Consider the following 16,283-nt stretch of genomic DNA (forward strand, 5'->3'; position numbering starts at 1 on the left):
GGGTTTCTGCTGCATATCCCAAGAAACTTAGAGACTTTAAACCCACTGGTTTGGTTTTTTTGGTTTTCCTAATAATAGCACTAGGAACCATAGTGCTTGTTCAAGGTACTCTGGTTTCTGAAGGCAGCAGGTAGATCTGAAATTATCTCATCCCTGTGGGATTATGCACTGTAATACATGTATATACATATGTATTTAATTTTTAACTTTTACTGAGGATGTTTCTGTGCTGTTAACTGTAATGTAAAATACTTGTTCTTGAGTAGGTCTGTGGCCATTGATCTTGGCCCAAGTAATTTTAAAATAAATTGGAGGTGTTTGTATGGATTTCATGCCTGCATACTATTTACAGATAAAATGGGAGCCTGAGATTTGTATGTTTAGAAAGTCTTTCTTAAATTATGTTTAAGTTATGATTATAAATTAAAAAATCTCTGATTTAATCTGATATGTATTGTCCAGTTTGTAACATTATTTAATAAAATATTTTCAATGTAATGTTCCCTTTTTGGAAATGTACATCATTTAAATGGTTTGGGTCAGCCCTGTGACTATGGCTTCAACTGCAGAATGGGAGGGCTGGGAGAAGACTGGCTAAACGTGAGGCTGTCCCTAATGGAGCTTTCCATGTTTCCATAGCGGTCAAGGACAGAGCAGCCAGCAGATGGAGCTGAGTGCTTGGAACTAGCACAGCCAGAGCTGGATCCCAAACCAGCATCCTCAGTCCTGAAAGGAAGAAGGCTCAGCAGTGTGTCCCATGAAGCTGTTGTTTGGACCAGCAGTGAGCTCTGAGAGGCGTATTCAGGAGGCAGAGGAGAGCAGAAGGAGAAGCAAGTAGGTGATGTCGTATAGGTAACAGTACATCCCCTCAGCCCATGCAGGTTTTTGCAGCCCTTTCTGCTGGGAAGTTGGCTGACTGTGGGGGTCGTGGGCTGAGAGGTGAAAGCACAGCTCTGGGGATTAGTGTGACCTGCACTCCCACCCTGGCTGGGGCTGTAGCCAAAGACTCTGCCATGAGCTATTGCTGAGTAGGTGTCAGTGATGGCCAGACACTGCTGTGTGAGGTAGCCAAGGAAGCTGCACTGTGGCTCTCTGTAGCTGCTGCCAGGAGCCAACCCTTGATGACAAGCCATGAGGTGCATTCCTGCCCTAGGTAAGGCTCAAGAGAAGCCATTGGGCCTGTGAACAAGGGACTCAAGGGACTCGTTGAGAGGTGCTGCACCACAGTGGACAGGGCCCATTGCTGCTTATCCCAAACCGATTACGGAACTGAGAGTGGCTGTCAGCACCTCCCCTGCCTTGACAAGGTGGGGCCCAACCCTGTGAGCAGATGTAGGGCAGTAATCCTCAGGTTCCCTGAGGGGACGCAGAGATTAGCCCGGAACGCCCTGCTCTGAATCCCTGCAGGAGCTGTTTTGAGAGCTAAACCACCACATGGATCCCCCAGCCTGTCCTTGTTGTTGTCCTCTATATGCATTGATTGCATGTAGCATCCTCTGGAGAGAGCTGTTTAGGCCAGCATGGCTCCCACAGTGATGCCCAGAGCAGTCCAGCTTCTCCTTTCCTGACCAGAGCTGGTGCTTCTAGCAGTTTTCTTTGGGATATACAGGGCCTTCATTGCCAGAAAAGAGACCATAAAATTATCCCCTCTCTTTCTCCAAGCCTTCATCCCTTGTGACTTCTAGAGGCAACATGAGTGAGACCACAACTGGGTGGGATTAGTCCTCTACTTCTCCCATATATCCCCTAGGCCAGACAAAGACTCTCTGAAGGGGGTCTCCTTCCTTGCCATGACTTTCAGGTTACATCTATCCTCAGCCTGTGCCTGTCCAGAATGCTTGATTCTTTATACCCTCCTGGCACAGTTTTTCCTGCTTCAGGATATGATTTACCAGTTAGGATGGCCTGGTATGTCCAGGAGCTTCAGGAAGTCATTATATTGGAGTGGATGCATCTCTGTTGCAGTGCCTGGGAACACAGCTCTTGTTTGCTCTCTGCATAGTTCCCGTGCTGGCAACAATGGCCCTGGGAATGCTGGCTGCCAGGCAGTCCTTTAGTCACTCCATTGTGTCACTCCTCTGTGTGGTGCAGTGCTGAGCGACCACCGATGGGCCACAGGTCCTTGCTGGAGGGACTTTCCTTATTTCCTGTTGTTCTACTTCCCTTAAATTCCTCATCTCTCCCTGGGCCCACAGCATTGTTCAGAATGGGATCCGTGCTTTGCCTGGCATCTTATTTTGGAGCGGATGTGTGCTTGTGCTGTGACCTATGGAAGCTGTGAAGGTGACATTAACTGGGAGGCACGCATGTCCTTTCACAGCTCTGTGTTTGCTGCTTGGCAGCAAAGGAATGGTTTTTGTGGCATAACTTAACACATTCCTGATGAACTGAGCTGCACAGGCTGGCTTTAGCCTTTTACTTCTGCAGTGTGACAGAAGGGGAGTTAGAAACTTAGAAATTTTGCTAAAAGTCTCTCAGGCAGGTAGCTTTTGACTTGAGGTGGATGTTTCTGTGGGCTTTGGCGATATAAGACCTGCACAGATTGAGTTTGTGCCTTCTGTTTTCATAAGCAATTAGCCATCAAACAAACAGTCACTCACCAGGGCCTGGCTGAAGTTGCCTTCCAAAACTCCAGTTTTCAAGGATTGGACTGGACCCAGCATTTGGCCAGCACTTCTGTCGAGAAGATAACTCACTGCTCCAGGCCCCAGGGGCTGCCCATCCGTGCAGCTCCTTGCGTGCCTTGCTGGGGCCTGGCAGTGGGGACTGTGGAGCAGCAGGTCCCGCAGGAGTTGGTGTCGTGATCAAGTCACTAACCTGCTCAGCTCCTGCTCTGGGAGCTGTCAGAGGATATTAGGGCCAGGAGGCCAGACTGTGTCTGTGCAATGCAATGTGCTCAAGCCTCTGTGAGTCTGGTTTCTGTCCTGAGTCTTGCTCCTGTTTGGATTCCTCTGGTTCTTTCAGGGGGCTGGCTCCCTCCTCTTGGCTTGAGCATGCTGCTCATGTGTGGCTGGTGGTGGGTGCGTAGACTTAGAGGAGAAAATTGGTTTTGTGAGCTCTTGGTCAGGGACAGAAAAGTCCACAAGATCACTGCTCCCTGGGAGCCGTAACTCACATCGAATGAGAAATATAGCCTGGGCTTGCCCATGGACAGGCAGGCCAGGCTCCTGTTGGAAGTGGGCAGCAGGAGCTGAGTGGAGGGCGGAAAAGCGGGTACCAGAGCCCAGCTTGTCACCACATTTGCGGAGTTGTACTATGGAGTTCCCTAGCCTGGTTTATGGCCTCACTTCTGCACATCTGTCGGGAGAAACAATCCAAATTGCAGGTTAGATTTGACTAGTGGAGTCAAAACCTGCTGGATGGTTTTTGCTACTCACCTGGCTCTATTAAATCTCACCTAGAAGGGAGGCAGAGTTGACCAACACAGTTCAGCTGTGGCTCCACAGAAAGAAATCCACAGCCCAAAAAATGTTTCTACAGCTGATGATGGCTAATGCTTTTTCCAGCTCAGGAAAGCTGCTGCCAAGAACAGGACAGCGTGCAAAAAGCACGAATGCCTCCTCAGGCAGGCAGCAGATGCCCCCGGGCAGCTGCCAGCAGGTTTTCTACCTGCCTTCCTACTTCAGGAAAGGACATTCCCTGAAAAGCCCAACAGTTGCTTTGACTTTCAGCCTGGGCCAAGTGGGACCTTCATCAACTTCTCGCCTCGCCAGCTGCCACGAAAGCAGCGATGGCAGGTGTGAAATTGCAGGTGACTTGCTTGCTTCTGGCACTCCAGTGCTGTCATTTTTGGCTTTTGATGGTCTCTGAGTGGGCAGGACGAGGGAATTGCACTGAATTTGTGCCTTCTGGAGCAGGCCTTGGGTCACAGAGCACTTGGGTGGAAGGAAAAGGGTTAAAGGGAATATAGGAAACAGTTTGTTCAGGGCTTATTCCATAAGATGATTTCTGGGAAAGGAAGGGCTGCAATCAGGCAGGATGAATTCACTTTAGGACCTTGGAAAATCAAGCCCAGCCTAGCACAAACCAAGAGGGAAGTATAGCACAGCCCAGAGAGCATGAAACAGTGATGTCCCCACTTTACCTCATCCCGAGTCAGTGCAAACGTTCCAGATAACGTAAAAATTATTTTTTAACACATGGTGCAATGCTGAGCTCACCTGAACAACCAAGATATCCCACAGGGAAATGATACAGTTTGAGCAGAAAGACAGTAGGAATAGTTCTGAAAAGTCCTATGCTATAATAGAGAGAAAGGGCCCTCTCTGTTCCTCACTGTATTTCCTCCTCCTCCCTTGCCCCCATTGGTAACAGGGTCCCAAGTTGGGCCCTGGGTGGAAAGCATGGTAGGCTGTTTGTCACAGGCTCTTCCCAGACTGGAGTCTGATCTGGATGGCCCTTGAAGGCATCAGAGGAAAGCTCTGCAGATGAGTTAGGAAGTGCTGGGTCATTGTCAAAGAATGATCTTTACTACTTCACAGCAAATCACATTTGATCAAAGCAACCCCTGCAAACAACCAGGTGTGGCTGAGGTTCTTATGTTCTGTTAAAGGCACTTGTGGAGAAAAACTCACCTGTGTTAGTAACCTGCTGCAGCTAAAGGCAGGGGATTTGGCTGGAGCATTTGACAGAGATGCCATGGAGTCATGCAGGAGGGAGCAGATAGATAGTCCGTGTTCCCCACCGCTCTCCCTCCTTTCCTGCAGGGAAGAACATCTCCTCCTCTGTTTTGCAAGACCCTTCTTGCTTGCCACTCGTGCTTTTCTCTCTGACTTTTTTTGTGGGTACAGCAATTGGGGTAGGGGTGAAAGATCCTTGCCACAGGCCCTTGGAGGGAAGAGTGGCAGTTTGCATTGTGGGGGTGATTGGTAAAGCCATGGTGAATTTGGCATGCACTGCTCAGACACACAGAGTTTGCTCAGGCTGCTGGTTTATTTGCACTAAAGGCAGGCCAGCCATTCACCTGAATGCATTTGTCACTCTGCTCTTTTGAACTGGGACAGCTGAATATTACTGCTGAGGGCAGTACAGTTCAATCTGTTCCATTTCCCTTTCCCTCTATTAGCTCTTTCTTCAGGAATATTCAGCATCCTGTTTAATTTGCCATGCCTCTAGAAGGTTTTGCCCACCTGTAGAAGGTTTTGCTTCTGGTATAAAATCCCAGCTGACACGCCAGGAGGAGAGCATTGAGAATGTTAAAAAATCCATGCCTTTCCTACGACTGAGTTTAAAGTCTGCATTTTAATTACATACTGGACATAAAAAGTTTCTGGTAAAGTAACTTTAATTACTTATAAACAAGCATCTAGCTCACTAAAGTCATATACGTGCTGAAAAGATGTCAGATACAGATCCCCATTTTCTCCAGACTGCAATTCATTCAGTTTGGATGCATTAAATTCAGAATTGGTTCCTTTAGGTGCTGACAAATGTGTTTTAAGTGCTGCCAGACAAAGCTAATAACATCCACACACTCACAATGGATCAGTCAATGCTTTTGTAACTTTTCCTTCCTGTTTCCTTGTACACACACAGGGCAGATTTTGGTTCTCAGCCCATTAAATGGTGAATTATGCCTCACAGCATCCTTCCCTGTTTCCTAAGTGGAAGAAAGTCTTGCGAGTCAGCCTTTTGGTGATAGTAATGGGTGATGGGGATTCCATGGACTTTAAAAGAACTTTATTTGTGTTCCTGCATAAGCAGGAGAAATGGAGATGGCTGCACACAGCAGATACTCGGCTTCCATGTCAACACTGAAGTGTAACTCCAGAAAGTGATTCTGCCTCAGAGAAACGGACTGTGCAATTCATGCCTCTACCTCGTGTCTAAAAGTGAATCATAGAATCGTAGCATCTTTTAGGTTGGGAAAGACCCTTGTGATCATTGAATCCAACCATAAACCAAATGCTGTCAAGTCCCACTAAACCATATCCCTAAGTGTCATGTCTACACATCTTGTAAATACCTCCAGGAATGGTGTCCAAATGATACTGGACTCCTTAGAGAACAGCTCTGGGACCTTCCCGGGGAGAGCAGAGGACCTGTACCAGGGGAATGACATCCTATTCTTGTCGTTCTGGCTGCTCTATCTGCTGCTGGATATGAGGCCAAGCAGGCCTTGCTCTGATCTGGGACAGAGGTCCTTCTGTTCTCATGTCTGGAGTGGGAAAATCTGAGCCTTAGGGGTGCTGGGATGCTGTGGGAACAGGTGCAATAGGGGACCTAAAAAACAACAGATCAGAAAACATATGGGCCCACCCCAGCTCTTAATTAACCTAATTGCTGTAGCTTCCACAAGGGTCTGTGTGTTATCCTAGAGTGTTGTTTCCGGTGCAGGCAAGCCCCAGGCCCTGTGATAGAGAGCAGACACAGTAATGCTATCAGCAGCTCCTTCCTTCCCAGAAGGGGCCCAGCAGGACAGACCATCTTCATAAAATCCATCTGGTGGGCCCAGGGTGCAGGTCCTTCTGTCTAGATGTGCAGCTCACCCCGCCAAAGAGGTGCTGTAGGCTTCTCTGGAGAGAGAGTGGGGGCAAGGAATAGGTTTGGAAAGCTAACAAGGGTTATTACAGCCCAGTGGTTTGGCTTATCTGACTGTCCTGTCAGAGGAGGTTACTGCTCATTGCTGCTCCAGGGGCAATGAGTCACTCAGGCTGCACTGGTTGGCTGATAAAGTATCGAGCCAGCTCACCTGTGTGTTCAATGGCACAGGAAAACCACTGGATATTTTTAGAAAGGAATCGTGTTCCAACTGGTGCAAAGAGAACACGAACTGCTCCTTGGTTAAAGAGCACAACTGGGTTCTAGTCCTTTCTTCAGGGCTTCAGACCAAGAGAAAGGACAGTCAAGAATCTTTACTAACCTCTTTTGATGCTCAGACAACAGCAAGTTTTTTTCACTTCAGAGTCACTCTTCCTCACTGGAAGTATTTGGAGAACAAAGTCACTCCCGGTTTAGTTAAACATTTGTCTTTTCATGGCACTGAATTGTAAATAAAGCTGTTGTCCTAAAAATACTGCAGATAACTCAAAGTTTCCTGAGGTTCAAAGATGTCCTCTAACAACAATCCTTGTGTTGTGCTGCAAAGTGAAATGTGAAGTCGGTTGTCCAGATGTCTGGTACAGAGCAGCCCAGCCAGCCTGCTCTTTGCAAGGGAGCAGCTATTCCCACTGATGTGTTTCACTCCAGCAGAGCCTCGATCTCTCTGAAGCTCAGGGGCTGGAGATGTGAAGCACAGCAGAAGGAGCTGCCTTGAGAGGCACAGAGATGCCAGTGAGAGAGGAGGGACTGTGCAGTGTCTGATGTGGGCACATCTTGTCTGGCCAGCCAAGCCAAATGTTTATCACCTTTGGATTCACCATCCTGCCCAGAAAGCAAAACAGACATGTAGTAGTGTTGGCAATCTCTGTAGGAACCTCCTGTCTGCCAGATTCTCTCTCCCTGCCCTCCCAGCAGGTGCCAGCTGGGTTTTTGCTTTCTTTCATCCTATGATCGTGTTTCATCAAAGCAAGCACAGTCAGGGGACGCAGAGCCCAAAGGCTTACTAAAATTAGGCCTGATCTTTGGTCCTGTTTGCAAGTCATTTCTAGGCACAGTGATGTCTGACATACAAACTGGCTAAAATCAGGGTTTGCAAGTCCTAAGTGCAGCTATGTTTGCATTGTTGTTTGGAAAGTCCTTCAGAACAGCTGTGTGCCTGCTAGAACAGACCAGCAGCACACAGGCTCAGATCAAAGAGCCCCGGTGAAATAAATTTCAACAGACAAGCAGCCTACACTCTCCAAGTACCTGGGAAAGGAGGATCCTGGGAGAAGCACGGCAGCTGCAATTTTGACGGAATCCAACCACGATCACACAGTCCCCATGACTCAGTGCTGGAGTCACACATGTTCACTGTGGAGATCTCTGGGTCTTCTGCAAGAGCAAGGAATGAACAAGATGTTAAGTCCCAATTAAGTTAATGGGGCTTAAACAAATCTTTCAAGTTGAATGTAGTGGTTTGTGTTTTAGTGGATCTGGATCCTGCTTAAGCTTCCCTTCCCCCTTCTTCCCATAGAGCTTCTTAAATTAAGGAGGAATTATGAACAGCAGTTCAAACCCCAAAGTGCAACCAGAATAGGTGTTTAGATCCTGTTCAAAATACCTTCAAAGAGGTGATGAATAAGAAACAGAGGTGAGGAGAGAGCGAAAAGTATGGTTTGTGCCTATTTTTACACTTAGCTCGTGGTAGTTTTCAAATGAAATGTGGATGTTGGGTCTCTGTTTTGGCTGATTGCCCAACATGCCATGGAAATCAGTGCCTGTTGGTAGCGCTTCCCTGGGCTAGAAGAGCATTCAATTGGGGCTGGATCTGAAATAACAAATTATCCCAACTCTGGTCTGCGTTTTGGGCAATAAATTTGGTCCGGTTCAGGTCTTCATGAAGACCTGGATGGTCAGCAGCACTCTGCCAGGCCTGTGCTCACCTGCCTGCTGCAAAATGGCCTTCTAAATGGCATGAACCAAGGTGAAGCCAATCTCACTTTGCAGCAGCCTGGGTACACCCATGATACTCCTCTGGTGCAGAGCTCTGTGTTTTCCTTTTCACTGCTATGGGGTGTCCCCATATCCTGCAGCTTGTGAGATGGAAAGGGGTGTATGGGGTGTGTCATGCCTCAGGACAGGGATGGAGCACTGGTTTAAGGATTTACTCAAGGGAGCGGAAGGGATGTAAGTTCAAAATAAATAAAAAGAAGCGAATCTCCACTTTTCATTCACTTGTCCTGGAGACTGATGTCCCAGCAGCTCCCTCTGTGCTCCAGGGAGAGAAAGGGGAGATCCTTGTGTCAGCTATGGCTTGGGGTAAGGGGCAGCTTCTGAAATGGGCTGCTCCTAGACTGTTAGAGGTTTTACAAGGCAAACCCAACACCTTAAACTTCTCCTGAAAACAAATGGGCAATCAGGCCTGATGAACACCCTTCCAGGAAGCTTTGCAAGGCAGGCTTTTGTTAAGACTCTGACTATAAAGGTCTACAGCCTCCCATTTGATGAACAGACAACAGCATTTTTTTTCCCTCCTAACAAGGTTTCCTTAGAAATGGATCCACTGCTGAATCCTGAGTCTGCCCGGCATATTCCGGGGGACATCTGGCGTAAATTCTTCATTATTAGATTACATTAGTTGCAGCAATAATCATTCACATGGGATTATTACATCCAAGCTTGTCTCATCGCCTTTATCCTTTCACACATTGTCTTTCCTGGTTCCCCTTCAAAGGGCTGTTGTGAGTCTGTGTCGGAGCAAGAAATTAACTTGTTAGTAATTTATGCATCATTTCCTCCAGCCACATGTATTTAGGGCAAGATCAATAAAATATAATAAGGAAGCGGGTGGGTATTGTCACCATGGGGCTGAAATAATTCCTTTGGTATCACTGTAAATCCTTCCCTCACATATGAAAACCTGCAGTGCTGTCCATCATTAGTTTATTTTGCTAGACTCTATCAACAGGGCATTTGATTTGGCTCTTTTATGTGCTTGGAGAGCTCAAGTCCTGCTACTTCTGCTCGCAGCCACACCAAGTGCCTCAAGTGGAGGTTTAAGTTTTTGAGAGAGCAGTGTTTCACAGCCTTTCTTCTGGCTCCTGTTGTGTAATTAAAGCTGTGCCATGTCACACTGGAGATTCATTTCTGGAGTGGCTCCATGCTCTGGCAGCTGCTGAGATATGTTAGGTCTGAGAAAGGGAAAGGGATAGGAAGAGGGATCCAAGCACCACAGCTCAGGGCACAGAAATCTGGCTGTTTGTGGGAACTGGGAAGACAAACCTGAGTGTGTCTGAAAGGTCACTGGCAGATTCCAGGGAGTCTGGAATCCCTGAGTGATCTGACTGCTCGGCAGCCCTTCCTGGGTAAAAATAAAAGGAAGAAAAAGGAGATTGGATCCATCTTACCCACAGCAGGGGCAATGCCTCCGGAGAGAAGAGACAGCAGACAGAGCACGCTGGATTTCTATGTCTCCTAAAGAGGATTCTCTTTGCTCACCTCCTGGCTTCAATCCAGACTACCCTGCAGGGTTTCAGCTGCATGAGAACTTGAATTTGAGGAATTTGTTGCAGTTTCAGACTAAGAATTTTCTAAAAGTGCAAGCAAAATCAAACCAGCAGTTTGGCAGCCTTGCTAGCTCTGCCTGCCTGGACTCCCTGTGGCTGCTTCTCCTGTGGGAAATGTCCCAGCAATTGGCACTGATGAGGAGGGGGCTGTGTGTCCCACCTTGGCTTTGGCAATGCTCTGTCTGCTGATCTCAGCAGAGCAGAGGCTCCAATTCCTGAAAGTCTCTGGAAGGCGAAGTCTTGAGATCATTCTGCACTTTGGGACCTGCATGTTTTGTTGCTGTAAATGTGGAGAAATCTAAGAGAGGGAGGTGGTTGAAAGCTCCTGCTAGGTCTGACTCATCCCAGAGGAATAGTCCATGTGGGGTTGTTCTGGGCTGAGCAGCACACAGTGTACAGGATGGGGCAGCGGAGGCAGAGCAGTCCTGCCCTCCACAACCCCAGCAGTGTTGACACAGCCTGAAGGGGAGAGCAGAGGAGATGAGATCCTGAGATTATCAGTGCAGACGGGGAGAGAGGAATGTTGTTTGCTTGTAGCTCTTCTCCATCAAGACTGGCAAAATCCAAACACGAGGGAGGATGCAGGCAGATGCCTATGCGTGGTTTGAGAATGTAACAGAGATAAGCAAGCACAGGAACAAAGCCAGGGGCTTTAACTTCAGCACAAGAAAAACCGGTCACAGCACAGGCTGGTCTTCTGAAAGCCTTCTGGAGACAGGGGTCTGTCCAGGTCACCTGCAAGCAACTAGTTGCACTGCCTAGGAATGTGTACAAAACATTGCTGCCTTCACACCTGCCCCCACCATCCTCAGACAGCTTCGGTGAGGCAAAAGCCAGTTATGCCTGGTCTCCCCTGGAGTCCAGTGGTGCTGTGACCAACACTGCCACCCTCTCATTGGCAAAGTTTGTTGCCAGATAGAGTGGGTGCAGATGAGAGAGAAAAAAAGACAACTGGCAGAGGGAAGCAAGAAAGCAGAACTGAGGCTGATGCTCAGACCGGGTGACAGTTGTTTGCTTGGTTTTGTTCCTTTAGGAGCTGGGATTAGAAAAGAAATCATTTCCGGGAGACACTTTCTCAGCAGAGCCACTTCGGACTGACTCCTTTGCGCCGCAGGGCCTTCCCCAGGCAGCCTGTGCAGCCAGCCCTCCCCCCGGCATTGCAACATCTCCCGCTTTCCAAAGAGACAGGAGCAAACACAGGAAACCCCAGCCCGGTCAAGGTCTGGGAGGTAAATTTGTAACTTAGGACAGACTGTGAGGATGCTGCTCTGTAATATGTAAACACTCCTTTCTTTCTCCAAGAGCGCTGCTGAGAGAGCTGATCCCAAACCTCCCTTCATGGTTGAGTCTGCTGAAGAGACGGGACGCAGGTTGGAAATGCAGCCGGGCACACAGGTTCCTTATCCCCTGGAGATGGGCTCCTTCCCTCACTTCTGTAAGTCCTTGTCCTGACCCTGTGCCAATCAGCTATGTGGGCTCAGTTCTGGGTTGGGAGGCTGTGCAGGACACCACTGAGAGCTGTGGGGTTTGCCCAGCCTCCTGGGCATGCTGTTCTGTAGCCATCTGAACAGAGCCTTTATGGGACTTTAATTTGGCTGCAGGTCTTGGGAAGAAACCCTCGTAGCACTGAGCTGCACTCTCCATTGAAGGAGTTTAGACATTGGGAAAATATAATTTAACAGGAGTGGTGGAGGTGTGATGGGACAGATGGGCTGGGGAAGGAGGTGGCAGCTCTCTTCCCAAAGATGTCTGGTCTGATTTGGGGCAGAAAGATGGGTGAGATGAGCTTGTGTTCCTCTGTGTCTCTTCCAGACCTGTGAGTCTGTGCTTTTCTCCTGCAATGGAGGGAAAGAAAAGTGTTCAAGGTGTGGAAGGGGATACTGTATTTACAGGTGAGGGCTGTGATGGCTTATACTAAAGGAGTTCTGGAGATCAGCTCATAAAGGTTGAAAAAGAACAGGTGGAAGCTACATGTAAAGCTAGTCAAGAATTTTCCGTGAGGATAATACTTTTAACAAAGTGATGCTTCTCTGAAAAATGAAGGTCTTCCTGGATAAATATTGATTTTGTCAAATATATTAAATATGTGTGTGTATGTACACAGAGAGAGAGAATTCCACTGGGAAAAAGTCTTAATGGCCTAATTAATTTCAGATCCCTTTGAACCTGGTTTGGGTTTTGACCTGACTCAATGTGTTTCGCTAAGTCTGCTGCAGATGAGCTCTTTGCAATATACATGTAACAATATTCTGACCAAAAAGAATATATTTACTTGCCTTTATATATTTCCAAGTCACATAAAATTTAAAACAGCAACTTCTCTGGCTGCTTTACTAGTAAATATGTCACATATCCATATCAATATTAAGTTTACTTAGCATCAACAGGTACACTATTTGTCTGATTCCTGTATATGAGGTAAACCAGTTGTACAACGCTGGAATTGATCTGGTAGGATGCAAAGTAACCTTTGCATCAATTCTGAACTCTGGGAATCAAAACCAACCTCTGTTGGGCAGATGTGCATGTAAGTAAAGGACAGAGAGAAAATTATGTTCTAGTCTCTGAGCTTTAAAAACTGTCATGAGAGCCAGAAAGGCATCCATCCCACCAGCCTATTCTGACCCCTCAGCATAAAGGGAGGCTGCACAAGATCCCTGCTTGGTGCTCAACCCCAGTCTCAGTTTCAGGCTTAGTCCCCAGACCCTGTTATCTGGGAGTGGTCCACAAAGGATTTGCCACCAGCTGCAGCCACCAGAGCCCAGAGCTGAAGTCTAGCATGTGCTGCCAAAACCAGCTTGCAGGTACTCACAGGTTGGCCCCTTCTGCTCTGCATCTGTCAATAAAACAAACATCCTTCCCATCCTGACTTTGCCCAGCTGACCTTTTTAAACACGGTTGCGGGTTCTGCCCGATCTTCCCTTTGACAGCTCTGAAGATTCATTCTGAGCGTTGCAGAGGCAGTTGGTTTAGGGGACAGATCAGCAACCTTTCATGGGTGCAGGGCTGGCCTGCCTCTCCCTTCCTCGAAGACCAGCTCACGCACACCTGAGAACACTCATGGGGAGCTGGGAGATGCTGCCTTTACAACGGACCAGATGGTCCCTTTCAGACAGCGAGCTCGGAGCTGGCTTTTGCAGGAGAAAGAAATGTCTGTATGAAGTCAGGGAGCTGGGAAATCACAGGTCACTGGACAACAGGAACAAATCCTACTGTAACTTTCATGAAACACCAGTGACCTCCTAGGGAGAACAGTTTTATTACTGGGCTACTTGCAGCAGAGTGGGGACAGTAGAAGCCCTTTAATTAGCTGATGAGAAGGAGGTTTCTCCTAGGCTAGACCTAGAGTGTTGTGTTATATGTATAATGTTGAGTAGCATTATAATATCACTGATTTTATAATATCATTGTTATTATAATATCACTGCAGGCATGACTGCAGTGATAGCAGTAGAGGAAAGGGTGGGTATGTGTTTGTTGCAGATGTTTTGAGTCTCCTATTGATCTGCTTCACCTGAAGAATCTAAATGGGCTGGCCTAAGGGTTTTTTTACCTGGAGGATGAAGTGAGAGGGTGGGCTGGAGTTAGGTTTTTCTTGCTGTGATCTTGTTGCTGCTGCTGCTGCTGCAGTAGCTTGCTGGGGTGATTCAGAAGCTGAGCTGAAAGTCCTCACCATGTGCCTTGCTGGCTCTGCTGCTCCTGTAAGTCTCTTGCTTGGGCTAAGCACTATCCTACTGCCCAAAAGGCACTGCCTCACTGGAGGGGGGTGTTGGGCTGCCCTTGGGAAAGGGAGAGACATGAGCTGCCTAGAGGAGGTTCCTCTGTTGCCTCTCCTGTGGCCAAGGAGCAGTGCAGTAGCTCTGAAATCCTAATATGCCAATGCCTGCTCTGTCCTTGCTGTTGGTGGCTGTTGAGAAAAGCTCTCTCCTCGGGTGGGCCCTGCTGCCCTGTGGGTTTTCTGCAATGCTCTGTTTTGCTGCTTTCTTGTTACAGCTTTTAATGGGAAGCCTTTGACATGTTTCTGGCAGCAATTGCTCTCACCTTGGCCTGCCTCTTCTGAGTTTTTTTCCAGAAACATTGCTGGATCCTGAACAAGACATTTTGGGGGCAGGTTTTGGATGGCTACCTACCTGTGAGAGGTGGTGGACATGGTAGCTGCATTGTGGGGAGGCCAGGCAGCCTTCACTCTCAACTGGCAGAACTCCTATGCTGTCTGGAGTTTTACAAGGGTTTTATCTGTACTTTTTGGTATAGCTTATATTACTGTGGTTATTTATGTGTTTATTACTAGAGTAAAGTCTCTGTTCTCAGTGTTTTGAGGAAGAAAAGCATTACACTGCAAATCCAGCTGAAGAAGTTGCATTCAGAGACTGAGACAGACTTGGGGGTGGATTCTTCTGTTGGCACCAACCCTGCTGGGCTTGAGGGCACAAAGTCGAAGTGCACAAGGAATCTTGGTCTCCTTCTAAAAACAAACAAAATCTGAGTTTGCCATCCCTCAGCACCCTGGGGAGTAGGTGGTGTGTCTGCTGCAAACCCAGAGCAGATGAAGTTGCCTGGGGAGTTTGGCTGTCTTGAGGTGGAGGCTCGCTCCACTTGAGTCCATCTCTTTGAGAACCCAGCTGAAAGGAAGTCATGAGAGCAAAGATGTCTGGACGGGGTGCTGAGGGCTGTGCTTGCTGGTCCTTGGCATAGGATCCAGCAGGGTTACAGGAGGATACAGCAATGTTTTGGGAAGAAGGCTGCCTCGGTGTCTGGCTGGCCCTGGGGGCAGCGAAGGGGTTAAAGCTCAGCCGTTCTGCCCAATCAGTCTGGCTTGCCTGTAATAACCAATTAACGAAGTGTAATTGTGCAAATCCATATGTGGCAGTAATTACCAGAGAGATTAATGGATTCCTTCCTTTCTAAGCGGACCCCACCGCAGCTTGCCAGCGTCCCCCCGCCACCTGAAAGGATTCGGAGAAGGGGGAAAGCGGGAGCTGCTCTACTCTGGACACTCTGTGATGAAGCCAAGCGGACGGGGAGGCCCTGTGGGGACTGCCTGGTGCTTGTTTAAATAACCCTTTTCATCTCCCTGCGTTTCCTCATGTACAGCTCGCTGCTCCCTGGCTTGGACCCGGCCTCTTGAGGACAGTTCGTGCCCAGCCTGTCGGGGCCTGGGCTGCCATGTCCCTGCCCTCCCCATTGTCCATTCATTCCCTGCTCCCCGTTCCCCTGTTTAGCCCTAATTGCTGCAGAATATCACGTCTGTTTGCCCTCTTCTTTGGTAGCTTTGTTATTTTAGTTGCAATGGGTAATCCAGCAAACTGTTAAAGGCATACACGAGGCAAGGAGGGGACACCAGGGTGCTTGGGGCAGGTTTTCAGGCCAGGCAATGGGGTTGTGTTTGGGGAATGGCAGCTTGCAATCAGGCTGGGCCTGAGACATCCTCTAGGATGGGTTTTCTTAGGGATATATGACCACAGAAGTCAAGAGAGACCCTGGAGCAGGTGAATACTTCCCCTCCAAATGCTCTGGGTTGTGAAAGAGGGCACTGAGTCCTGCTAAGGGAGAAGGGGGTGCATTTGCAGACCTGTCCCCTGACAGGCCACCACCTGGGCAGCAGGGGCTCCTCCCCAGTTGCACCAGCACCTTGGGCACTTGAGGTGCAAAACTGCCCATCCCACTCAGCAGAGCTGGCCAGCTTTGCCTCCACATCACACACGTGGAGCTGTCTGAGCCCGGCTGACCCATGGTGGGGGGGAGCTGGGAAGAGCTCAGCCCTGTTTCTGTGCTAGGCGATGATCCCTGCCCCTGACAGGTATCTCGTGCAGAGAGTCAGCCCGTGGGGAGGGCTGATGTGCCGGCTGGGGAGCCGTCCCTCGCTGGCTGCACGCACAGGGCTGCAGGTGCCCTGGGGGTGGCTGTGCCTGCTCAGCAGGGGATGGGGCAGGTGGCCGGGGAGACAAGAGCCCTTTAGAGCCTGGGATGGCAGGGAGTGGTCACATCTCATCTCGCATCAAGCATCCTTGCATCCTCACTGCCTTCCTCTTCAGGCTGAAAAGGGGATGCTGTGCTTTGAATCTGGGCCTGTGATGTTTATTTATTTACCCTCTGTGTGTAGCCGGGACTTGGACTTGGGGTAGGTCGGAGCTGTGTGGGCCTGGTGAGAGCATCTTGTGGGTGTAAAAAGCAGTCAGACAGGCCAAAAGTCCA

General features: G+C 48.7%; 1 protein-coding gene across 3 annotated transcripts in view; it reads left to right on the top strand.

Annotated features, from left to right (window-relative positions):
• Nucleotides 1-741: 741 nt before the first annotated feature.
• RXRG (retinoid X receptor gamma) overlaps nucleotides 742-16,283 on the top strand; it is a 48,007-nt gene continuing 32,465 nt past the window's right edge. The window contains exons 1-3 of one of the 3 annotated variants that reach the window (XM_032697252.1): nucleotides 742-834; nucleotides 7,737-7,743; nucleotides 11,393-11,523. In XM_032697252.1, coding sequence (XP_032553143.1) covers nucleotides 11,427-11,523 — 97 coding nt within the window. In that variant the 5' untranslated portion in view covers nucleotides 742-834; nucleotides 7,737-7,743; nucleotides 11,393-11,426. Of the gene's footprint in view, nucleotides 835-7,736; nucleotides 7,744-11,271; nucleotides 11,318-11,390; nucleotides 11,524-11,906; nucleotides 11,981-16,283 lie in introns of those variants that run through there. The other 2 variants (XM_032697253.1, XM_032697254.1) reach the window with 2 other exon arrangements.

The sequence above is a fragment of the Chiroxiphia lanceolata genome, chromosome 9 (genome assembly GCF_009829145.1).
Source record: "Chiroxiphia lanceolata isolate bChiLan1 chromosome 9, bChiLan1.pri, whole genome shotgun sequence".
Classification (NCBI taxonomy): Eukaryota; Metazoa; Chordata; class Aves; order Passeriformes; family Pipridae; genus Chiroxiphia; species Chiroxiphia lanceolata.